Source organism: Falco cherrug, chromosome 2 (genome assembly GCF_023634085.1).
Source record: "Falco cherrug isolate bFalChe1 chromosome 2, bFalChe1.pri, whole genome shotgun sequence".
NCBI lineage: Eukaryota > Metazoa > Chordata > Aves > Falconiformes > Falconidae > Falco > Falco cherrug.
The window spans coordinates 34,402,411-34,427,874 of record NC_073698.1 but is presented as its reverse complement, the minus strand read 5'-3'; the positions used below and the strand labels follow the sequence as shown (position 1 = coordinate 34,427,874).

At 39.8% G+C, this 25,464-nt stretch overlaps 1 protein-coding gene across 7 annotated transcripts in view; it reads right to left on the bottom strand.

The window, feature by feature from the left end:
• The window catches only part of ELF1 (E74 like ETS transcription factor 1), a 92,245-nt gene that overhangs the window by 19,880 nt on the left and 46,901 nt on the right, over positions 1–25,464 (bottom strand). For 6 of the 7 annotated variants that reach the window (XM_055703330.1, XM_055703331.1, XM_055703333.1 and 3 more), the window contains 4 exons: positions 21,478–21,787; positions 13,556–13,730; positions 5,620–5,727; positions 4,777–4,941 (listed from right to left, as the gene is read on the bottom strand). In XM_055703330.1, the coding sequence (XP_055559305.1) occupies positions 4,777–4,941; positions 5,620–5,727; positions 13,556–13,730; positions 21,478–21,549 (520 nt within the window). In that variant the 5' untranslated portion in view covers positions 21,550–21,787. Of the gene's footprint in view, positions 1–4,776; positions 4,942–5,619; positions 5,728–13,555; positions 13,731–21,477; positions 21,788–22,133; positions 22,444–25,464 lie in introns of those variants that run through there. The other variant, XM_014286035.3, reaches the window with a different exon arrangement.

Sequence of the window (25,464 nt, the reverse complement as noted above, 5' to 3'; positions counted from 1 at the left end):
CTTAGAAAAAAAGGAAATAAAAAAGAACAAGGACCTAAAAAGGAAAGAGATTTGTTTCCCCAGTTCAGAGAGGATTCCATTTCTATTTAGGAGTTCAGTTCTACACTGAACTTTTTCAATTTCTCAGCAGGATTGGAGTGCTTATGCTCTTAGCGTACTACTAGTAGAGGTTATGCTTGTGTTCCCAAAGTCCATGTACCTTGGAAATTTCTGTGGCTTTTTAGGTACTCTTAAGAGCATTTAAAACAGATGAGAAGAATAACCTATTAATTCTTGTGGCCAAGAGTTTAAACAGGAAAAGCTAGATAAAATACAGAGCACTATCTTGTTCACTCATCAGCAAAATGAGATTTATGGATAAAACAAGGTTGTCTGCTTGTTAATAGATTGGAAGTCTCCACTTACAGCAGCAAACTACACTATCACGTGAAGAAAATATTTCTCAGTCCTACTGGTTTTTACATCTTTCTCAAGAGTGGCTACAGGTAAAGGAAAATCACTTGTTTGTATGTTAAGACCAGCAGAACCAGTAACAGGCTCTGAAAAAACACTAGTTTTTAAGTCATAAGCATGGTGGCTCCATCTGGTGAGGAAGGCTGAAAGGAAAAAGTTAGTTACAACCAATCAGAAGAATGAAGAGCATTCCTCTGAAAATGTGGAGAAATCAACTACCTAAACATAAGTGGAGTGAAAAATACAAGTCATGTTGAAGTATTCTTCAATATAAAACCTTGAACCTATTCCCTTTATTAATTCTCATTCCCTACAATGGCAGCTTTTACAGGTAGTGCAATTCATCAGAAACCTTCAGACCTTTTTTGTAAAATAAAAATTTCTCTTATCAGGTTTTGCAGTGATCCCTTAATACATTGGCAATACCTACATTATTCACATACTATCTTTGCTCTTTTGAGAGGCAGAATAGACCAAGCAAACACTGGACTTGGAGAAACATATTTCTAATCCAGTAGGATATTGTTATAATTAAAGATCTAAAGAAAAATATTTTTCTTTTTCTCTATTTATTGAATTTCCAAAGAGTCGATGTTCTAAGCAGACAAGACCAATAGACCTGTGCAATCTCATAAACTATGATGTTCCATTTTTGGTTTTGTTTTCAGGGGCTGTTTTACTACAGAAACAGCTCTGCTGCAGTTAAGAGCGAGGGTTTTTCACTGGCTCTGAAAAAAACGCTCAGTGTCAGCCTGTGCTGTCTGCTTTGTTCTAGATTTCCAAGTATCTATAAAGAAGCATAAGAAACACTGGCTTGAGCACTCACCTTTTGACATAAGCAGCCTTGCTAAGTCCACCTTTGCACCTTTTTCTTTCTAATTTTTTTGACAGGGCACGGGGGAGGAGGGATAGCTAGTTGAGAGAGCTACAGTGAAGAAACTCTAGTAAAGCCTGGAGTCCTTCAATTTTCTTGCTTCCATTCAGACAGGATTAGTGACTGAAGATGGGACACAAAGTTCAGCCATCTTTTTGGCCAGCAATGTCTTCCTTGATTTGAGTGAAGATGGGAGGGAGGAAATCCTACAATACTGGTTTTTTTCCACTTATAATCATATGAAAGGATAAAGAACTACTGGAGTACATTTTTAGCAGCTTTTTTCTGCTCACCATTACAGGTTGCAGAAACTTCTGTCTTCCCTAAAATGTCTAGATGAAGTCAACTCTTGTATAGATCAGCTTCTACTGCACAGGAAGTTCCTCAGGGTAACTGGCTAAGTGCTTTCCTCCCCTTAGAGTTGTGTCACGGGAAGACCCTGCTGGGTGCTCATCTTGTTTCCTCTCTTGTACAGGTGTAAATGTACACCATTAAGGAGTGAGGAGTGTCATTTTGATGTCATTAATCACCTTCTGTTCAAATGAGATCAGGTCTTAAAAGAAAATGAAGCAGATGAGAGCAAAATTAGGTCATGACTGAACTACTGCTAGTCAGCTTCAGGAAACATATATACTGATCACATGTGATTTATGCACTTCTAATTTATTAAATATGAATACTAATGCTACAGCAATTCTAGGCTCTCTTACTTCAGATTCAGACTACGCTAATTCAGGACATCCTATTTGGACAATCCTCTACCAGACACCCATCCAAAATTGTAAATCAGTGAAGAACATGAAACTTGTTTACAGAAAGGTATTGAAGCAAGGTATTGAAGCTTTGTATCTGGGCTAGAGATACTTTAGATGATGGTTTTAGACTACACTGTGAGCTATAATCTCCAAGCACTTACTGATACCATCAAAAAAACCCCCACTTAACAGTGTCATATATGTTTCCTTTGTTGAGAGGAAGGTATTTTCTGAAAGCACATTAAGTGTTAGCACACTTCCTCCTTTGGTTCAATAGAGCATGAATTTGTTGATTTTCAGAGTACATAGCTGAACTCCTTTTTAGGAGAGAATTTGACAAAGAGGAAGTATGAAGAATGTGCAAAAGCTAAGCCTTATGTGGGGCTAAAATAATTTTGTATAGCTAATTGGATTTATAATTGATATTTCCACTTTCCATGGCTGCAAAACCACTTCAGATCAGAAATTCATGCTACAAATTAATGTGATATTTAGACAGCGAGATGCTCAATATTTTATACCTCACCAGAAAAAGTTCAATACATTTTCTTGCACTGTTTTCAGTGGGTTTTGTTTAAAAAAACAATGTAAAATGTAAAACTACAATAAACAGTATATATCTAAAATATAACGTGTATATAACTTATGTGACCACGTACTGCCATACACTTCCCAAAGCAAATATGAGACCAAAGATATTAGTATAGCAAAATTCCAAGTTTCTTTCTCTGACATCCCTTTGCTTTTCCTGTCTTTCTGACATTCATGAATACAAACACGAAGCTGAACATGGGTTTGAGCAGATGGGTGGATACGACTCTCCTGCTGCAGCAGTAAGGCTTGCAAGGAAAAAGAAGTGAAACCACCCCATCACTTCTGCAGACCACATTCTTAGCGGATTTCTACTTGGCAGTGCTGTTCTGGCTCAGCTGGCAATGCTCTGCACAATTAAAGAAATGCCCTTATGACTTAGCACAATGAAACAATGAAAGTTTAGTTGATGGGTTATATACGCTAGAAGTCTATATAATTCATGAGTGGTATGGATAGGGCAAAACTGACCAAAGGAAGCGAAACACACTGCACTTAAAAAAAATAATAAAAGAACACCACACCACACTGCACCTCATCCTGAAGTACCCTACAAAATTAGTAACATTTTGCAGCAGTTGTTGTACACCAAAGCCTAACAAATCCCTGACTTTGAAGTAACACTTCAACATCACTCAGACCATAACATCTACCTTGTGAAGTCTCAACTTCATTGAAAACCAGTAGTTAATGAAACAGTAAGCTGATGCATCTTTTCTAGTATTTTTTCTGTGTGGTGTAACTGCCAAAAACAAGCACACATGTTTGCTGTGAAGCAACTGGTTTTCTAACCTACAGCTAGGGAGGAGGAAGGAGTGGGAGTAAGCAGAAGCACAACACAGAAGAGGGTATATGAAAGCATCAAGCCAAAGAGGTTAAATGTCTGGCAAACGGTGGCTCCTTGTTTTGACCTACATAGCAGCCAACATTAAAAAGAAGAAGAAAAGAAAAGAACAAAACCAAAAAAACAGTTTAAAATCCTCTTACGGTTGGTTATCTCACAGTAGTGCACACAGCACGGTAGTTTCCCCAGCAGCACTCTCAGGGCAGCTGCTGGTAAAGCTCTCCTCCACAGTGGTTTCAGTTCAGCTTTCTTATAGGAATCTGAGACTTCCCAACCCACACCCATCCCTACCAGACCCGGTGACGCACATGGGGCTCAGAAGACTTCCCTAAGATCTCCACAGGCCCATATGCCGTCTCTCACAGATAATGACTCTCCGCATTATGAAGTAGCAACAAAAGTAGCAGAAAAATGCACTCTCACTCAGCAGGAATATGGCTGGGCAGCAGGAGCCGTGCTCTGAAAGGCTTTTGTTTCGCAAGGGAACCTGTCAAGTCCTCATCCTCTGATACAGCCCTAGGATTAGTTCCAGAAAATTCACTCTCTTGGTTTCTCTTTTTTTTTGGGGTGGTGGTGTTTTGTTTTTTTTTTTTTTCTTTTAGATTTGTTGCAACAACATTTTACAGCTGCCTGCACCGCATCACGACTCCCTTCTCTGTAGACATCAGCTTCAGGACCTCTGATGGGATCCATGCTGAAGCATGATGGGAAAACAGGAGCAGAAAGTCTGATTAAAACCGGTTCTTTACTCTTTAGCACAGCACTGACTCCAATGGAACATCACTGTAAATGCTATCTACCGCATGTGGGACTAACACTTACTATAAGCACGCAACTATTTAAAAAACCATAAAATTAAACTGCTCGTATTTAACAAAAGCTAAAAACCCCTCCTCATTCTCATCCCATATTCTGAACAGACCAAGTATCTTTAACCGAATCTAAACAAGAGCCAACTAAAGTACTTCAGGATTCACAGAAACAAAAGCTCTATAGCTTGTATTGCAATTTTGCTTGTAAGAAGAAACTATAAATAGGCACAAGCAGAGATTCCTGTTTCCTATGGGATAAGCCATCATTGCTACCTGCCCAAAACTAGTATCTAAGCACCAGCATCTGTGCTCCCACTACCCAGTAAGAAAATGCTTTCTCTGTATTTCTAGCTGAGTTCAAAATGGTTCCAGTCACCCGCAGGGGAAGCGAGGATGCCACCCCACGGCTCTCCTACTCCACGCCACTGTTCTCCAGTAGCATCTTACCTTTTTTCTTCTTTGGTTGTTCAAATTCTGGAGTCTCTGGTGATTCGGCATAGGGGTCTGGGGCTTGGTGAACTTCCACCACCTCGGGGATCCCATCAAGTGTGACTGACACATGTGTAATAGGAGCCACCATATCATCATCATCAGTTGCACCAAACATCGTTGCTTAAGGGAAACAGACAATAGGAATATTTTTACACAGACACAAGGACATTTAGAAGTTTGTTGGGTTTTTTTTGTGTTTGACTTTTTGGGTTTTTTGGGGGTTTTTTGTTTGTTTTGTTTTTTTTTAACAGCAAAACTTTAAACACAGAATAAAGTAAAACTATGGCACTTAAGGCCTTCATGGGAGAGAAGGCTAGTTCATAACAGAATATATGCACCAACAACATTTTACACACGCAGAAGCACTATTAAAATAAAATAATTTAATAATACAACCCACTCTTCTAAAAAGCACAATTATTTGGTGATCACACATTTTAATTCATATTTAAGGCAATCTACAGATGTATGTATTCTTTTAACTTGGCAATATAAACAGACTAATCAGCCAAACAAAACACTGCAATCTAAACACCCCAACTTCATTCATACCTTGCCTCTGTAAATTTTGCCTCTGTAAATTTTGATTCTTACCTTACCTGTTCAACTTGACATGGCAATGAAATCCTTCATTGCAATACAACACTGGATTTCTGATATCCAAACTGTGTAAGTAAAGGCTACCTGGAAGCAAAATAATCTTACCTATTCCATGCAACCATGCTGCACTGAACCCCTCCTTCTTTCACAAATAAACAAGGCAAATATAGATTGGATTTGCTTTCATAAAAAACTTACTTATTCTTTTTTCATCCAACATAGGACCAGGGGAGTCCATATTGAGAAGTGCTTCAGCAGCCTCAATAGTTTCCATTGTTTCATCTCCATTATGACAAGATGCTTCAACTAAAAGCAAGAGAGAAAAATTAATTCTTAACAAGCTACAAACTGGACTTAAAACTTAACACAATATTTATTCTTATTTAATTTCTAGAAAAAAAGAAGTGGAAAACACGGTCTTCCACTAGATGAGTCGTAACAGGTTAGCTGCGGAGAAAATGAACACTGCAAAAATTTATTTAATACACTACTTTTTTCAGACTGTCTGTATTAAAAAAAAAGAAACCCAAAACCAACACAAACACTTCATTTCTGCCTCATCTTTCTAACCATTCTCTCTGCTTATCAAGCACATGCAGTAAAACACAACACCCATGAACCCTAAGAAATATCACTACCACAAACAATATTCCAAACAGTATCCTTTAAAAAAACCCCAATATTGCAAATTTCTTCTTATGGTGGTCCAAAGGAAGTGAATCCCATAATTAAGAGATGCTCACCAAAAATATCCTGTCATTTAGCCTGGAGTACGGATAAGAAAACATTCCATGACTTCTATGACCTAAACTATGAATCCTAAACTATTTAAATACATGGGAATTACAGGTAGGGCTAACAGTGCAGGCTCCAGGAAAACACTGGAAAGCAAACGTAAAACACAAAAAGCAATACAGGGTGGCTGGCAAAATTCGAAAAAAGTTTGACTACTAAACAATTCCTCATCAGTCTCACGAGGGTGAGGGTGGTCATTAGAAAAATCCAAAGGTCTTGAACGTTAATATATAATGAAGGTCATCTGAAGCTACACATTAAAAAAAATCCCCAAAAGTATCATTTTGCATAATAATGTCTGTCCAAGAAGATAATATTGCTTTGACTGGAGGAGTAGCTTACAAGAGAAATTTTTTGAAAGTAATTGTAGTGACAAGTAAATTAGATGATAGTTCCAGCACCTGGTACCATAAACCTTTAGAACTATTTAACACATTCTTTTAGAAATTCCTCTCTCTTAGATGGAAATGCACGGGCCAGGCTTCCTTATCCTTTGACAGGAATTTGAAGCTACATTGTGGAACTCACTTGCACCTATCTAAGCAGTACAAAGGGCTGCATCAGTATTCCCCTCCCCAGGACACTAATGAACCTCAGTTACTTTCTCAGTCTGGTAATGAGTCAGCTTTCACACCCCCCCTCCCTGTTTAGCTTTGAGGAATTTTGGGTGGGGCAGTCACCAAAGAAAAAGAAAGAAAGAAAAAAAAGAAAGGAGACACACTGACACAGCTAGCAAAAATGCACCATAAAGCACAACACTATTAGAACACTTCTTTGCTTAAAACCAAAAGATTTATGCCAGAATTTCTATACCTAAAAAAAATAAATAATCTAACTATCACGGTAACAACAAAGCGCTCAGCTCACTAGCACTAAACAATCATACAACTAAAAAAAACAACCAACCAAAAAACCCCAAAACAGTTTCACCCCAAATGTTTACAGTTTCAGCAATCGTATCATTAGGAGATGGCAAAGATGAATGCAGATATTCATGCATCAGCCTCACCTCCTCCATCCAGCTGTGATTTACAGGCAGCACATGGAGCTCAGGAGAAAGCCTCCTTACCTTCTAGATTTTTTTCTTGACCTTAGTCCTACCATGTCCCAAGCATCAGAGGCCCAGGCTAAGACATAATAAAGTAGACGGGTGTTGGGAACACCTGACCAACACAGCAACTCACCCTGTTGTCTACAAGGCCCCCCCCACCCCATGTCTTGCACAGACATTCAGACAGTTAAGGCTCTATGCCTTCTGGCTGACATCTTCAAAAAAGTTTAAGAAATTAGAAGCACAGAGCTGGAGAGGAGGACAGCATGAGAAGAAAAGGGGAGGTAGTGAGTATGGACTAAGGTCCTAGCTTGGGAGGCCATAAAGCAAGATGAGACAGCAAACCGCTGATGCTTTTGTTGTGCAGCTTCAGGCTCTGGAGCTCAGCATCAGCCCCAGAAGTCAAACAGTATCCCTAAGGAATGCCTGCCCAGCGCAGGAGACTGAACCAAGTGCAGCCCACGCAGTCTGCAGGCATGCTCGCGCTTGGCCTGGCAGTGCTGACTTGATTGCTTCTGATTCTAAGCTTTATCTGGATGGGAACTTTCCCTATCATCTACCAGCATAATGAAGACCACAATAAGGACGTCACTAATTACAGACACATAGCACCGCCAAAGCCATCTGTCATCAGTTCTGACGTTGTTGAAATGGACAGGAAGGTAACCTGCCATGATCCAGCTCAGCCAAAGCTATTGAGCGGGGCTGGTTTACGCTGCCACATACAATTTAAAAGCCAGCAGTGCTACCCCCTGGCTCTTGGTGCTGCGGGCAAGGAGGAGGGTGCAGCTTCTGTTTGCTTTTCACCTGGCAAGAGCTGTATGAGGAGCAAACCTGCCCGCTTGCTTTCATGCACTGAGGTGACGGAGCAGAGTCAATTCTTCACTCTGAATAATGGCAGGTGAGGCAGAGGTCACCAGCCTTACATCACTGTGGCTAGAAGTCGACCATTCATATCCAGGACTAATGAAAGGAACTTAGAATAGTCATATAAATTAACATAAACATAGAAATTCATATAATCAGATGCTCACAAAAAACATCAGGAGTGCCAACTATCTATCTATCCACAGACACAGAACGACAATAATAAGTTTCTTAACCACATTAATGCTTTTACTAACACCCTTCAAGCCTCTTAGAAGATGACTTCACAAGGTGGTTTGAGCCAAATTAGTATTTGCCTGTTGCTGAAAAAACAAGGGCTGTGGTTCTTCCTCCCATCTCTGCCCCTGGTTCATGATCCAAACTCCTGTCACCTAACACAAGCCAGACTTCACATTATTTGATCATGCAGCAAGACAATTCAGCTTTATAAAATGGCTGAAAAGAACTTTTTAGTGTATTCCTGGATTAGCAAGTTGAATTACAAGAACATAAGAGCTAACACAAACAAGGTGTGGGGCACCACAGAGGAGATGGAGCAGCACCTCTCTGTCCCACTAGCAGCAAGATGCTAATTCACATCACCCAGCTTGAGAAAGTGCTCGGAGATAACCAACTCAACCACCAAAGGCAAGCTGGTGTCTGTTATTTTAGTTTCTCTCTTAACATTGCAGAAAAGTATTCTAACCACTGGCATTTATGATGCAGTCACAAATTTAAGAACTGGGATGAAACGCTTTATTTGTTACACTTTGGAAAAGTTAGAGCCAAAAGAATGGTGGTGATGGAAGCAATTTCTGAGAAGCATCAGATTTCAAATGTTATCTTCAATAGGTAGACACTTATTAAAAAAAAAAAGAGGTAAATAAGAGTTATAAAAGAGCGTGAGGAGAGGAGAGAGGGGAAAGCAAAGAGCGTGAGGAGAGGAGAGGGGGAAAGCAAAGAGCGTGAGGAGAGGAGAGGGGGAAACCAAAGAGCGTGAGGAGAGGAGAGGAGGAAAAAAAAGAGCGGGAGAGGAGCGAGGGGAAAAAAAAGAGCGGGAGAGGAGCGAGGGGAAAAAAAAGAGCGGGAAAGGAAAAAAAGGAGGCAAAAGGCAGGGAGGAGAAAGAAAAAAATAAGGGGAGGGAAAGGGAAAACTGCACTCAAAAGTAACTTCATTTCTTTCCCAGGGTACTCTACAAGTTCTTGTTTATCTGAGCAAGCCACAAATGTAAGCCTCTGTACCTGCACGTCAATACCAGCCCAGATACTGCGAATCCAGGTTTGCTATGAATCAGCACTCACCGTTAGGACGAGGCTTGCCCAAACACAGCTTTCTGTTCTTCTCACCTGGTGGAGAAAGAAACTATGCCTCATGCTAGCAGCTCCCCACCTCAGTCCAAAGTCCTGCTTTCCCTACTCCTGCCTAGCACCTTTTTTGAAAGCTTTACACTGCTTTTGGTGATCCCATCCTGCTCCCATTGCTTCCCCGGTGGTCAGCTGCCCCCCAAGAGCAGACCACAGGAGTCATTGCCCAGGCCAAGATAAGGGCTGTGCTAGTCACAGCTGTGTTTAAATTCACTGCTGGTTTCACTATAGACAAAACCAGGGACTGCAGAGCCTCAAAATAACAACGGAAGAAATCTAATGTTGCTAAAAGTAGAAAGAGATCCGCTAAACTTGGGCAGAGCCCCCTTTTGCAGAAGAGCTGGCTGTTAAATTTAGGTGATTGCTTTTTAGTGTCAGCTCTATGCTGATTGTTAACTACCACTGGAACAGAGTTTAAGAACAGGTATTTCAAGAGATCTACACAACACCCTTCATTTTCTTAAGTAAGGCTTTAAAATTTGTAAAGAAAACTATCTCATTGGGGAGCTACATGAAAAAACCCTCGCTCTTTTTAACCAGATGCTACCTGCAGCAGTGAATAATTTCTTTATAAAGTAACTGAAACAGTACTTGTTAGGTTTTTTTTACAACTGGCATCTTGTCAAATCAAAATCCTCATGGGTTAACACTACGAACACAGTTTCCACCTAACTACTCTTTTGGATTTCTTTGTAACATCACAAATTATCACCGAAGATGCTGGGTTTGTGCAGGGCTGCAGCACCTCACGTGTCTTTGCCTGCGTTCTTCTACCTGACCCACTTGGCTTGTGCCACAAACACTAGAGTTTCACCAAACATACAAGCCAAATGCTACTGCGCTTCGAAATGTTGTAAAATAACTTCTGAACTGGTTATTTAGCACCATTATCGATCTATAAATATGCACACTTCCATGCTCCCTATTCAGACTAGGGCACAGGGCATCTAAGCACGAATTTTCTCTCTCCTCTCTCAGTGCTGCTGCTTCCCTGATCCATGAAAACAACACCAGAACAGGTGAAGCACAAAATGGCTGAGTATGATTAACTGTTATTTTTCTAAATTAAACCGGCCAGACATGGCAAACTTAAAATAAAAAATAATTAATAACAACTTTTTTTTCCAGGAAGTTATATAATCCAATTAGTTCCTCCTCCTTATGCACCTTATAACCATAATCAGTCACATTAATAAGTTATATAAAGCATAGCAAACTGCACCATCTGACGAGTTGGTCTAGAATTTATTCTGCACAAAACATTATCCTCTGTATTTTTCAGAAAAAAACCCCCACAATTCAACATTCCCTTTAGAGATAAAACTTCAAAGCCAAATGCTCCAATTTATTTTGTTAATCGCCTTTTACTACATGATGGTTAACCATTTAAAATCCCATAATATTGGCAAGAAACTGACTATATAAATTGCCATCCCAGCTTTTCTAGGGATAAGTGCTTTTAAAGTAGAGGGTGGTGATAAGGCAGGTCTGCCTATTCGTTACAAAAAAACTACAGCATGAGCATTATTGTAACTAAAAAGCTGGTTGTTAGCCATGTTTCAAGCAGGGCTTCATGTGAAACGGATGTTCTTACAGTTTTCTGCAGGTTATAATTTATACTAGAGGTAAGTAATCACTGATGTGCAATAGCTGTGCCTTTGAAGGGCTGAAGCTACATCCTATAGATGGAAAAACCTACTAGCACCAATCATTCTGCAGACAGATCCCTAAAATGTGATTGCTTTGGTTTCAGGAGATCTGCTAATTTCTGTTAGTTTAGGAGAAAAGAGAAGCTTAATGTATGACAGAGAGATAAAACAGTACTGAAGAACTGGTAACTTAAAAAAACCCAAATCCTGCGTATTAAGCAGACATGTCTCAGCAATGTTTTGTCACAAATTAAGGCGGTTTCAGTTTCGTTTTGCTGTGAACTTCAGTCTTATAAATATTTTCATATGGAATTAGTACAGTCTGTATAATGTCTGATCCTCTCTCAAAAGCATAGCATAGAAGTGACTGAAAAGACTGGTACAAATTTCAAAGAAGCAAAACAACACATTTCACTGCTGAGACCAAACACCCCATGAAAAAAATATCAAGAAGGGTACTTCAAAGGAGGGAGGGGAAAAAAAAGGCAGTTGAAAAATAGAGTAGGTGGGAAATTTCAGTTATGATTAGTCCCATTTCAAAGGCAGCCTACGGCAAGTCATGCTTGAACTGGGTCTCTTCCACGGCAGCCTGGCAGTTCAAGTGGGCAGCTGCAGCCACAGTCGACGCCTGCCTGCAGCAGGCAGGGAGGTGACAGGGGGCTCCTTCCCCAGCATCCTCTCCTCACCTCCTGTGGGGTGCCTTCACACCCCTGGGCCCCCAGATTCTGCCCACTTGTGTCAGACTGACAGAAACCATGGACTGAGCCAGTGCCACCTGCCTTGCATCCTGAGCAGGAGCTTTCACCAGCAGTACTGGTCCCTGCCTGGCCTGGGTTCATACGCTTTCCCTTCCAAGGAAACCCACAGTATGCACAGTAACTGCTAGGATGGAGACTGTGAAACAGATAATTAGTTAACACCTCGTTCACAACAATAATCCCTGCAAAGTGGCAGCTCTGGTTTTCTAAGGACTTTGCCTTTAAAGAAAACCAGATTGCTTGAACCACAATGGATGATGGGAACAATACTGTACTTGTCTGCCTCCAAAGTATCCCAGAAACCCTTGGACACCATTGGTTACAAGGATTACATATTTTCAGTCTCTGGCAGCAATTTGCAAACCCTTCCCATGTGACCAGCAACAAAAGAAGTGTTAACAAGAGCATTCACAAAAGTGGAGTTTCACAATTACTCATGCAAGTAAAAATTCACACACAATACATTACAGTTAAAATGGACTTACAAAAATGATCTGCTACGAAAAATTCACACAGCCGCGTTAAGTGGTGCTTAAGTAACACACTGAGGAAATGCCAGTTGCAGTGTGAATAATTAACATGAATAGCAAATGAACAGTTGGCAAGAGGTCTCAACCTGAAATAAAGTATGTAAAATCTTCTTGAATAATCAGCTAACTTACTTGTATGGTCACAGTCTGTTCACAGATAATTCACTACTAAGAAAAAAAAAAGGTGCCATTTTTATCAGATAAAACCACTTACTGAGAACTGCTCATGTCAATTTACTCTGTGAACCTCATGTCAAGTTTGTTGAGTTTTTGTTTTGCTTTTGGTGGTAAAAGATTGTATCAGAGTACGCCTTTGGAAATAATGTCAAAAGCATTACTGAAACCAGCAAGCTATCTCCAGCCCTGGAGACAGTCCAGGTGTGAAGCCTAATGGCTGAGGGAAGATGCAGAAACAGATCCTCTCTCTGGGAAGTATCTATCCCACCTTTCAGACTTGTTCTGCAAAAATATTTCTAATATGTGCATTCAGTGAGGGGTTGTTTTTTAAAAAAAATGTGACTTAATGTTTGAGCTTTCCTCTTGAGAGCTGTCTTCTCTTTGGGGTTACATTTTCTAACAGAATTTACACAGAACATATGTATTTTAGGCTTTAATCATTATTAGAAATCCAAGATTAATTCTATGCTGAGCATACTTACACCAGGAAGTCATGCTAATGTGCACATTTTATGGCTAACTGTATACTCTCAGGAAGCTAAAAGCAGTACATCTACTCAAGTTGCCCATTCCTGCTGTTTGGTTTATGTATGTTCATTTATTTGGTTTATGTATGTTTACTTAGGTATACACCAACCATTAAAGAAGAACAAACAAATCCTATGCAAATACTAGCAAAGGAAAATCTTGTTGGTACTCTGAGCAGGACTCTATCTTAATCTCTGTTGATGGATGAAGCTCTTTACCGTTATCAGCTGTGCATCTGGGATTGCAAGCCACCTGCAGCATTAATAACATTTTCTGTGTCTTGTACAGAATTAACAGCATTCAATACTTCTATAATTTTGTTTCCTGTTGGTTTTTGTCATTAAGGTTTTCTCTACCATTAGCCACAGCCATCTTGGTGCAAAAACATGGCACAGAAATATTTTTATTGCCAACCTGTAAGGGTGATATCATCATCTTCTATGATTTGCTCTTCTGCGACGTCCAGAGAGCTCTCAGTGATCATGTCACTAGGTTCATCCACGCAGGTTAAGCCAGAGTAGTTATGTAGGATGTCTGCACTAGGAACATGCTCCACAATGACAGCAGGGAATATAGACGGATCACCAAGCTGGGGCATAGAAAAAAGAAAATTAAAATAATGGTAGTTAGACTACATCCAACCTAAACACTGATTAATATGTCAACAGACCTATATTACATCACTTGAATATTATTAGGCCGTCAGGATGGAGTACCAAAAAATGGGATGACTTCTAGCACATAAAACCATACAGCAGCAGTGTCCCACTATGAGCCAGAGGCTGAATATCACTGTAGTATCTAATGTATTTACTCCATTCGGTAATACCAGACTCCCATGACATTATTTTGCAGCATGAAAGCTGACAATACGGAGGAGTGGCACAACACATGCTAAACTCTGCTGGCAATAATACTGGGCAAGCCACTTGCTGCAAGCATCTTACATCTTTTGCTCTTCCCATCAATCTGGGGGTGGAAGAGTCCCCTGGATATCAGGACTGCATGAAGAACTCACAGGTACCGAGTCCCCCATGTGGGGTTGCTAGTTAAGATTATTTTAGGGGACACTTGATACAAGAGCAAGGGGTGTAATAGGGAGTGAGCTTGATACACGTGCCATAATACTTTATAATTCCTATGGCTTTAGTCACTTGACACTACTTCCACCCTGCTTTCCTTCCTAAGTCAGCTTTCTGACATCACCCTTCTGTCTCAATAGCTATTTTGCATTAGATACAGAAGAAAAGAGGCAGCTGGGAAAAGAGAAATCTAGCTGATCAGTAATATAACAAGAGCACACTCTCTGAAAAGGCATCCATTCAATAGTAAGAAGTTTTCAGAAAATACTGTTTATTACAGACACAATATTTTACAAAGTGAGTCTTTTAAAATGTCATTTGCAGGAAGAAAGTCATAGCTGATGATAACAGAGCAGGCTCAGAGAAAGCCTAGTGTAACTACGTTTTTCCCACTATAAAAATAAAGAACGTTATGAATGTGGCAAGCTTAAAAACAAGAAAACACAGGACAAAGTTGCTAAAACATGTTTCTGAGAAAACCAATATACGCACATCTGGTCTCACCCTCCATAGAAGAGCACAGACATGTGAGATCAAGCACTTTTTTTTTTTTAACCACAGAAGAAAAAAGCCCCAACCACATGATTATGAACTTGCTTAGGGATTACTCATGTCTCACAGCCTTGCCACTACACACACTGCCACCAATGGAAAATGGTACCAGAGCTACTGGCCCAACACAAACAGCTATGGGAGTAAGCCTCTCCTAGGGAAGAGTCTGGAACCTAAGTACAGAAAACAGAAACTGCAATTAGAAGTTTTAAAAGGCTGCAAATATCACTTCAAATTGCTCTGTGTTTTCTGAAGCATGTCTCAGCAACCACTGTGGTAAAGGGCAATCAGGAAAAAAGGAAGAATTAAGAAACAAAACTAGTATTTTCATGGGCTTCTATCATGGACAGTCTGCTAAACAAAAAACGCCAACAAAATGAAAAGCAAACAACCCCAACAAATAACCTACCTACTCTACCAAACAGAAGATTCAAAATAGAGTAACATGGTAGGAGATCCGTAACAATGAGCAAAGGGCAGATCAGTTAAAGCCCTCTTGTGCAATCACATTGCCAGATGATGGACATACACAGAGTCAAGCAATGGGACAGCTTCTACCCCACACATTTGTGGCCACATCTGTCCAAGTTTGCATTGTGCCAAGGCTGAGAAATCAGGCACCATTGGTGGTCAAGAGGTCCCTGCTGTTCCTCAGAAAGAATCGTGTTCACATTGTGCATCCTGTTTGTTTATTAACACCAACATCCCTGATCTTATTTGCCTCCAGGCAAGAACAAACAAATAGATTTGATTAAACAAAAGCCGTATCAATAAAAAAGATAAAGCACTGTAAAGAGGGAAATACAATAAAATACTGTATGCATTTAAAACAAGTTTTATATTCAACAATATGTTCCACAAATTAGAAGGAAGATTACAGCCTCATAACTGAGATAAAATTCATGCTCTAAAAATAGTTTAAATACCTCCATTTCAGTAATATGCCACAGCATATAACTTTTAGGATGTAAGATGCAAGTAATCAGTCTTGTCATCCTGCTCCAGTTCATAGAGACTATGGGTGAAGTTCATCTCACCTAACTTCAGACAGCTGTGATACAGACACTTGGACTTGAGCTAGGATCCTTCAGAACCAAAAGAGAGAGAGGGGTATTTCTAGGGCACAATTTCCCTGCCCAGTTTTAGGCTCCTGTGCTACGATAGGATGAATCATACCCTAAAAATGCCTATTCCTCTCTGTTGACTATAAAAGGGTGGAGGCATTGGAGTATCTATTGCTGACGTAGGCATCTATCTCCTCCATGCTCGTCTGCAAATGGCCAGCTTACTCCCTGACATGTCTTCGAAGCGAGGCGCTCCTTCCTCCCTGCTTCTGCCATTGCACCAGCTCGATAGCTGCAGCATCTGCAGCAGTGTATCAAGTTGCCTGTGCTAAGGACAAGCCTCACCTTAGCTTCTTCTGAATAAAAAAAAAAAAATCACTCTGGCTCAGCATCATCCTTCTCTAATGACTGACAACCACATAATTGACTTGGCCTCTGAGAAGCAAAAACACTGCTGTTACTTTTTAGTGGGGGCAAGTCATAAAAAACTGTTTCAGAATAATAAATGAAACACAGATAAACCCAACTGATTGTTACACGTTTTCAGCTCGGTTTCTCAAAGCCCTGTTTATATTACACCCTTCTTGTCACTCTGCTATGAAACTTAATTACAAAACAGGCTTCACCGCTGACTGAAATGTTTCCCGTGGTAATAAACAGTGCTGCTGTCATACATTTCAGCAGCACTTGGTTTGATCCATATGATCAGATATGATCTGCTCCACAAGGTTAAACTGTATTTTGACCATGTCTAGAAGCAACCATCCTATACACACATACTCTGGCACAGTAACCATGTCTGTCTACAGGCAGAGAAACTCCCATGGCGTGGGAATACCTGGGCACTTGAACTCCGTGCCAGACTGTCCAAGGCGCTTGCTGACACACTGTGCTTCCGAAAGACAAGAGACAAACACAAAAGCATTCACTTGTGGTAAAACACTTTAAATGTGGTTTTCTTTAAATTAATAACAGTTTTGAACTGGAAGAGTCAGAGTATATTCACACTTATTGTAGCCTTTTATTTTAAAACCATCGTTACACCTGCTTCCAACTTATACTTTACGGAGATGTAAGATACGGATTTTCTTTCCTGTCACAACTGTGAAAAGGAAAGGCTGGACCAAATAAATAATACACCGTCAGAGAGAAAAGCATTCACACTACTTCAAACAAATTTAATTTGAAATTATTCTTGTGGAAACAGTCATCACTTTTTTGTACAGTATTTGCAACTGGTTATGATTTCATTAACAAGCACTTAATTCAGTTTTAAAAGCTACTGTTAATATATGCTGACGTACATATGACCGTTTTGAGAGGTAAAATCTCACCTCAGTACTTCTACAATGTCCCTGATTCCACTGAAAGCACCTGAATCCCAGTGGAGAGCCAAGGTAAAGCTTCCTGTAGTTCTGCTGTTGTAAGACACAGGAATAACTTTGTATGCATTTAGAACTGCAGAAGAGCCCATGTTTACTATTGCTCCCTTTGATGCTAGTTTGTAATGAGAATTACACACAGGGAAAACATTAAATTAAAGACTAGAGAGTGGTGCTTCCATTAAGACAAATTAAATTGCCTCTCAAATAGCAAGATCACAAAATAATTTATTTCTAATACAAAGGTGGTTCTACATGCACTAACAAACAGGAAGTGTGTAAAGCATCCCAAAATTAAAAAAAACCTCCCAAATTAAAGTGTCAGCGATAATTTTCAAGAAATCAATACAAAAATCCATAGAAGAACAATTTGTGCATTTTTTCCTATTGCCTATTTCTGCTACTTCATCTTTCTCACGCAAAATATAGTTAAAATATGACACCCTAGCTCTGCCAAAGCTTTGGTTTGACTTCAACACATCTCCCACGTCTGCTGGACACATAAAGGAGTTGAGCTACTGCTGAAATCTTCCCAAGACTCAGACAACAAATTCCTCACTGTAGTTTACCTACAAACCAGTCCTGTAGGCCAGCCTTTAACAATTCGGAGGAGTGCAAAGCTTCAGACAGATGCTGCCGTCCATGGAAGGTCCCATGAGCAGGTCCCTGAAAGGATCGGTCATGCTCCATGACCCCCTGAAAACTGAACTCTGCCCTCCTCTGGGGGCCAAAGGCAGCAAACTTCCCTCCTGCTCTCAAATTCTTCTTGGGTGTTTCACATGCTGACAAGGTGCTTCTTTCTCTTCTCTGAGAATTTTCTTACCAGCTGTCACCAACTGACAGAAGATCAAAATACCATCCTGGTTGTTGAAATGGAAAATAAGGAAGGGGACTTCTGTTTTGGAAGTAGTGCCTTCTCATCCTATAAGTCCTCTAAGGAAGAAAACTTGTCCCAGGAATATGGCGACTATGTTCTAACTGGTGTGGAATAAATTTTGTGAGAGTGATGGGTAGGAAGAAAGGCATGCAATAGGTAGGAGCAGGGAAAAGCTACAGGGGGGGCAGGGAGGGCACAGGGAAGAGAAAGAAACCTCAGTGAAAAAAACCTGTCTTTTTAACAGAGCAACAGAATTCAGACTTGCAAGTCCAATTCAGTTGGCCATTTATTTTTAAAACAAAACCTAAAAAAACCTAGGCAAAGTGAACTCAGTGACTAGAAAATGGAATTTATTTTTTTCTTGCTGAAGGTTCCTGTGCCAACAGCAGAGGCAGCCTCTTGACTTTAAAGGTGTTCCTGTGGCCAGCATCTGGGAAGTCATGAAGTTTCAGAGAGGGGTGCTGGAAGCAATTAAATACTGCTTGCTTTTCTGGGGAGACAATCTCATTATGGACCTTACAATGATTTCCTCAAAGTCTTCATAAAACTGCAAGTCGACAAGAGGGGCACTTCAGCAGGAGTTGGAAATAGCTAAAAAACATGGATCTTGGCCTTGGCTGAGTGACTTGACCTGTTGGCACAGAGCAGTCATGCCGGGGACCACACCAGCGATGTAATGTTTGCAATGATTCTGCGTGTGCCCGGCACCATTTAAAACTTCCTAGTACAGATCCAGCCTCTGTGGCTGCTTTTATTCAGCTTTTTAAATTAAGAATGTCCTGATCAAATACCACATTAACTGTAAGTTCACGAAGGACTAAATCAAAAGACATTGAGAGGAGAAGCTGCAGACTTGAAGAAAAGCAGTTTCAGGCAGCAGGACCGACTATGTGTGCAGTCACTCTCACTCTGACCTGGGCGGGGGAAGGGCAGAGATGGCAGAGAGGGAGAGAAAGCAAACCCTCATTTAACCAGGATCTCTGACATGTAGCAGCATGTAGCAGGTTACCAGCAGCATTAATGTAAGCCACTTACTCCTTTCTCGAAATTACAAGGATATTTTCACCCCATTTCTTCCTCATCATACATGCACAATGTGATAAATGAACCCTCCAAGAAAAATAAAAAAAAATAAAAAACGCCACCTTATTTTCTGACCTCAAAAGGATACGGCTGATAAAAGAGACACTTTCCCATTCACACAGAGCTACATGATAGAGTCCCTCCCATTAGCATCTGCCACTGGCTGAATGCTTACATTTGCAAATAGACTGTTCATAATTTACGGTTGTTTAACTAAGCCTTTAAAAAAAAAAAAAAAAGCCATGAATTATGACTTCCCTGAAATACTGAGTGTAGCTGCCATCTAGACCCTGAACCTCTCCTCCCTGCAGCTGTTCCATGTCCTGACAGCTCTTGGCACAACAGGGCTCCAGGCAAAGCTTTGACAAGAAGAAAAGTACCAAAGTTCTTGCAATGCCAGCTTTTGGGGGCATCATAAAAATATTTATCCAAAGATCAGTTGAATGACACCTGTCACCTTTTCTATACTGATAAAGCTCAAAAAATATGTTTGACCAACACAGAGCACTTCCAGAGCTAAAATTCTTGCAACGTACACAAATCATGTAATTCACCCCTAAATACAGCTCATCTATCCAGAATTTCAAAACTTCAGGAGTAGCAATAGATTTTATATTGTAACAAGCAGAACAACCAGGTATAAGCAATTAGCAATCTTTTTGGGTTAATGCTATACTGGAAATCCTTGTTCAACTAAATCTTGCTCTACCTTCCCACATCTTCCCCTACACAGGACTCCTTTTCTACAAGTGAGTATTTAAGATCTACCTTCATGCAGCCAGCCAGCTAGCTACCTGCACCTTTGGTATCTGAACTAAGTCAACTCAGCAATTTGAGAGAAGCTTGTATCCAACTGTTTGCAGTGATGGACCTTCTGCTATGCACACTCTCTCTGGTCTTTCATATCTTTGATTTCCTGTATGCTACAGGACACCTTCTTTCCTTAGGCTTCACCTGGTGTAGGATTCATTTGAGTTATGAGATAAATGATAAGGCTGAGTTTGCTCTGGAGCTGCAGAAAGCTCTGTTTAGGGAGGGTTTACTGCCCTGTTCAGTGCCCTCTAGTATTTTTGAAGTTTTTCAGGTGAGCATCTGAAGAAATTTCAAGAAGCAGAACACATAGCTAAACTGAACAAAAGCACGTTTGCTTGCACTACCCCTTCCAGAAACCACACTGAAGTAGCCCTCCCATCTCAATTCTCCCCTCTCCCATAGGCTTGTAAAGTAAAGCCAGCGATGAAGAACAAACAGAGGTAATAAACAAGGCTCATTTTCAGCTATGTTTGTGCAATTCCCATATCTAAATCCCCAGGCTACCACAAGCTCTGGAAAAATACAGGGAAGGAAGTTACATTACTAGTTCCACCCAAAACTGAGTTAGCACTTTAGACAGACAACACTCAGTTCATTGAAATGATCACATGACTCTGACACCAGAAGCAGGCCACTAACCCAGCCAGATACTAGGCCACACAAAAAAACAGACACAAGATTATAAAGCCAAAAGTATTTTTGAAAGAGGAGCACAAATGCTTTTCACATTCACAGAAAGGAGAACAGTTTGTCATGGTACTTCTCAGTCTTTTAAGAACTGCCTCTCCACAGTACCCAGACACCTGATTTCTTGTTAAATTCAAAACCCTACTATTAACCGCCACCTATATAGGAGCTGCCTAATTTTTACAGCAGGAATCCTTTACTGAAGCCTCAGGACTCACAGGATGTGGTTTAGATAACACCTAACTGAGAGCCTGCTCAGATAGAAACAGACGTATTTTCCCTGCAGTGTGAAAGAAACCAATTTAAATTACTTTGAAGCTTATTTCTGAATAGCCAGCATACAGTAATACAATTTAGAAACCAATCTGCAAAAAGCAGCCAGCGGGTACCTACTGCTCCTGCTAGTCATCTGTAGTATGACCGTTACTTTAATTCAGAATTTTATCCTAGCACTCAGGGAAGTTAAAACTACTGTCAAATACCAGAATGTGGGGAATTCTGCACCGCAAATAGATGGATTCTACTGGTACAAATCAGCAACACAGGAAAAACATTTTCAGAGGAGGATGTCTCTGCAATACTGCAGAAGCTGTAACATTTCAACCAATTTCTGTTCTGCCCATGCAAGTTACAGGAAGCGACAGGAAGCTTTTGAAACAGCACAAAGATCTGCTGCAACAATAATGACCTCAGTGTTTGCTGTTTTGTGTTTTACACCATATATTTTTCTTATGTTTTCATAATACTCCTAGCACCAACTTGTATGAATATGGTTTCTTACACTGTCCCATCATACCTGCTGCTCATCCTCCATGACGTTGCTGGCAAATTCAAACACAAGTTCATTCTGCTGTACAACTGCTGCCATAATAACGCATTCCCAGGTCTCAGCTCCACATACGAAGAAAAATGTTCTCAAATGTGAAAGAACGGAGAGAGTTACTGAAGCCCAGCTGGGCAGAAAGGCAGGATCATAAAATGAATCAAGTAGCAGTGTTCGTAATTCTTAGAACATCGGTGTTCCCAGGTTCTTCTCTTCTCAAAGGGAAACAAACCAAGTGAAATCCTTTCCTGAGTTGTTCTTCCCACCTCGATAGCCTTTATGACTGTGGAGGGAAAAAATAGAAAAGTTCTAATTAAGAAATGATTGCTTTAGCTATACGAAATAGTAGCAGTCACAAAAAAGCTTGCTCCAAACTGTAACTCGGACTTCCAAGGAAGTTGAGACACCTTTGTATCTTCAGAGGTATTACTTTTGCTGATACACACATGCAAATTTTTCATTCCCTTAAACATAAAACTGTTTCAGAAAATAATACATCAGTTTCAAGGTGTTTCACATTAAAAACATGAAACTAAGCAAAAGTTACAAAAGTTAAAAAAAGAAAATCCATTTTTTCATTTGATTCATTAAAGTATACTCAAAAGTAAAAATACAAAACCCAGACTGACCTAGCAAGCTGTAGAATATCTCAAGTATATCACCTTTCTTCTTTACACATCGTTCGAATTTACCAAAGTTGTTATTTTGCAAGTAAAATGCTCTAGATCTTGATTCCCACAGCATCAAACAGATGAATCCAGTAAATAAATTCTTTGTACAATGCAGAGAGTCCCTGAGTTTCTACATGAAGCAAACTTTCAGCTTCTTGTTAAAAATGCACTGTAAACGTATCCTTATCTCTATCACAGGCTCACAAGCAGCCGGAAGGAAACAGCACTGACCACATCATGGCAAATTAGAACAGGAAAAAAAACTGCACAGTACAATAACAAAGAAAAAAATAATATCCCAAGCTATGGAATGTAAAGAGCTTCACTGGAGGGATGAGTGCCTACAGCTCCCACATTTTCATTTACTTATCAGCACAACAGGTAAAAGAGGTTAACATGAGTTTACAAAGAGGTATGCTGTATCACTTCTGAGGAAAAAGACAAGCATAAAATGTAATCTTTTTACATAACTAAAGTGACCAATATATTGATAAAAAAGTCTGCTGTTTCAAAAGAGTTAACAGAAACAGGTGTCTAAAATCAGAAACCTAAGGGGGTATGATGATGGCTAGGAATTTAAATCCATATGTTTTTAAGGAAGTGAAACGTGTGGTGCCTAGCATTTTGACAAAAATTTTTTAAGCTGCCTTTGATTAAAGGGCTGCTGTGACAGAAGAGTAAGGGGCAGAGGTCTAACACATACTTATCTGGACTGAGACCTCCAGGAAAGCCTCTGGGCAACTTCAGTGCCATTGGTGAGGATTAACATCTGCCTTTGTACAGGAAGTTTAACTTTGCCTTGTTTTTGCAGTAGGCTGAAACTCAAAAACATGAAGGGCATCTTCCTCTCCCTGATGTCAAGCAATTTAATTAGGGAGGATCACGTCACAGCCTCATACTCCCTCACTCTAAGAAATTTAACAGCTGTTTTTCCCATATAGATTGTGGTATTCCCAAATTCCTAAGTAGTGATGGCAGAGCATTCAAGCATTTAAGTCACTAGATCCTTCCCTTCTAAGAAATCAGGAAACCCAAGATTATGCAAACACAAGAACCTCCCCAACTTCCAAAGTGTACTTTAATTAGCTGTTAAAGGGTTCCTAAGAGTAGCCACAACCCTAACTAGAGAATATTTGCATTAATGAGAGCTACATGCATGAACAAAGGAGGTGGTGCTTTAGGAACCGTGACTGTTCAACCTCAGCCCTTGCCATTTTGCAGGATGACTTGAGTAGTTACCACGGCTTTCTCCATACTTCAGCAGGACTATGGCACCAAAAGTGTTACATGCAATCATACAATCCTGGCTAACTTCCCTAAATGTCGTTATTTGGCCTCGCCTTTTAGAAGGTAAGAATGCCATTAAGAAATTACACACAAGTGCCAGCACAGTGGAACTAAGACCAGCTTGTCCCATCCCAGACTCCTACCATCCTGTATGCCAACCTGAAAATAAAGTACATAATCAAATAATATATAGTTTAGTATTTCCTACAGACAGTGCTTGAAGTGGGTCAACCTATGCCAACAGGGACATACCAGCTCTTTCAGAAGAGAGGACAGGTATGCAAATTTATTTAAGTACATCTTCCATTTTGGTTACTGCCTAGAAATAAATTGTAACTCTTCAATAAGATGAAATAATATATTGTCACTCTTTCTAATCAGTGAAGAGTAACTTCACTCCAAAGGATCACTGGGAAAATACAAGAACCTCCTTAGCTTCCAAATGGAGACTTATTTTAAAATTTAAAATAGTGGGTTAAGCTATCATCCAGGTAGAACCAGAGTCAGAATACAGCAAGAGCTTATAATCATCTCCATTGCACTAATTAAAGCCACATATATGAACAAAGTCTACAAGTTCTTAAGGTCCAGTAACTTTCAAAGGTCTGTAAGAATTAGCAGCATCAATGTAAAATCAGGATAAATGAAGTGGTGGAAACACAGGCTACCTAGTAAGCTCATGAGGTGTAAGGAAAACTGGAGGTACCACCACCGTAAAACCGATTTTATAAGTTCCCTGCATGCATTGGGAACAGGCTTATTCTTCCACTAGTGTCAGGTCATTCATTATTCTGTAAAAAATATTTGACAGTAGATACAATACCAAGATGCACACTAAATATATCATATCAAAAAACTGTGGCCACAAACTTACTAAAAGCCATAAAGAAATCTTTTTTTTTATTTAAAAAAAACCCCACCCACTAACAAAACCCACAATAAGAAACAAATCATCATGATTTAATACTATTTTAAGGACTGCTGCAGAATAATGTATTTGGATCACAAATAGACCCCCACAAACACAATTTGAAACAATTACACTTCATGGTAACATGAAGTTCCTAATCATCTGATACTGTTGCAGGACCAGACATTTAAAAGCTGTTTTACTAATTTTGCACCACAGTGACGTAAGACTACAGAGCAGACCACCCTACTCCCCCCCTACAACCTCTCCCCAAAACCACCAAGGTTTCTATAAATTAAGTCAAATGATACCCTCTTCTTACAAGAAAAGAAATATCTAACCACATTATGGCCAAAGCCAAAGACAAGTGAGTGAACAGGCTTTAGTGAGCTTTTATATCTAACCTTATAAAGGTTAGGCACTCAAACTACTATTATCTACAGGAAATTTTTCATTACTTCTTTAGCGATACACAGTAATAGCAAATGATCTATTGGGCAATAACAGCATGACAAAATAATGCAACAGTACTTTCCTTTAACCCATATCACTTTCTCTGGCATACAGAAAACAAGAGGAGCTTTTCACAGAAGCAAACACAATTCTAAACCAGCTATATTTTCCTCCACATCTATTTTTATAAACTGTGCTTTCATTATTCCAAGTATCACAGGATCCTGTGGTCTATAGACTAACACAAACATGACTATTGTTTTTGCTATATAATGCCACTTATCTCCCTGCCTGATTCTACATACATCTGTGAGTAGCAAGTAAGTTATTTGCAAAGAGCATAAAATGCATAAATTGTATTCACATGCACAATAAGCTTGACTACATACAAATAATCCTAGGAGAAAGGGAACCCAGCATATATTACCATAAAATTTACATCAGATTTTCAGAATGACAGAATAAGTAAGGGTTTGCTTTAATTTTTTACTAATTGTTGTAGAAACATATTATAAAAAGCAATATTAAGACACAACAATATGAATAGAGGTCTTAATTTTGCTTAATCCCTGAAACTGAACATAAAAATACATGATTTCAACTCCTCAGGAAACTCCCCTCCTCTACCGATTTCAGCAT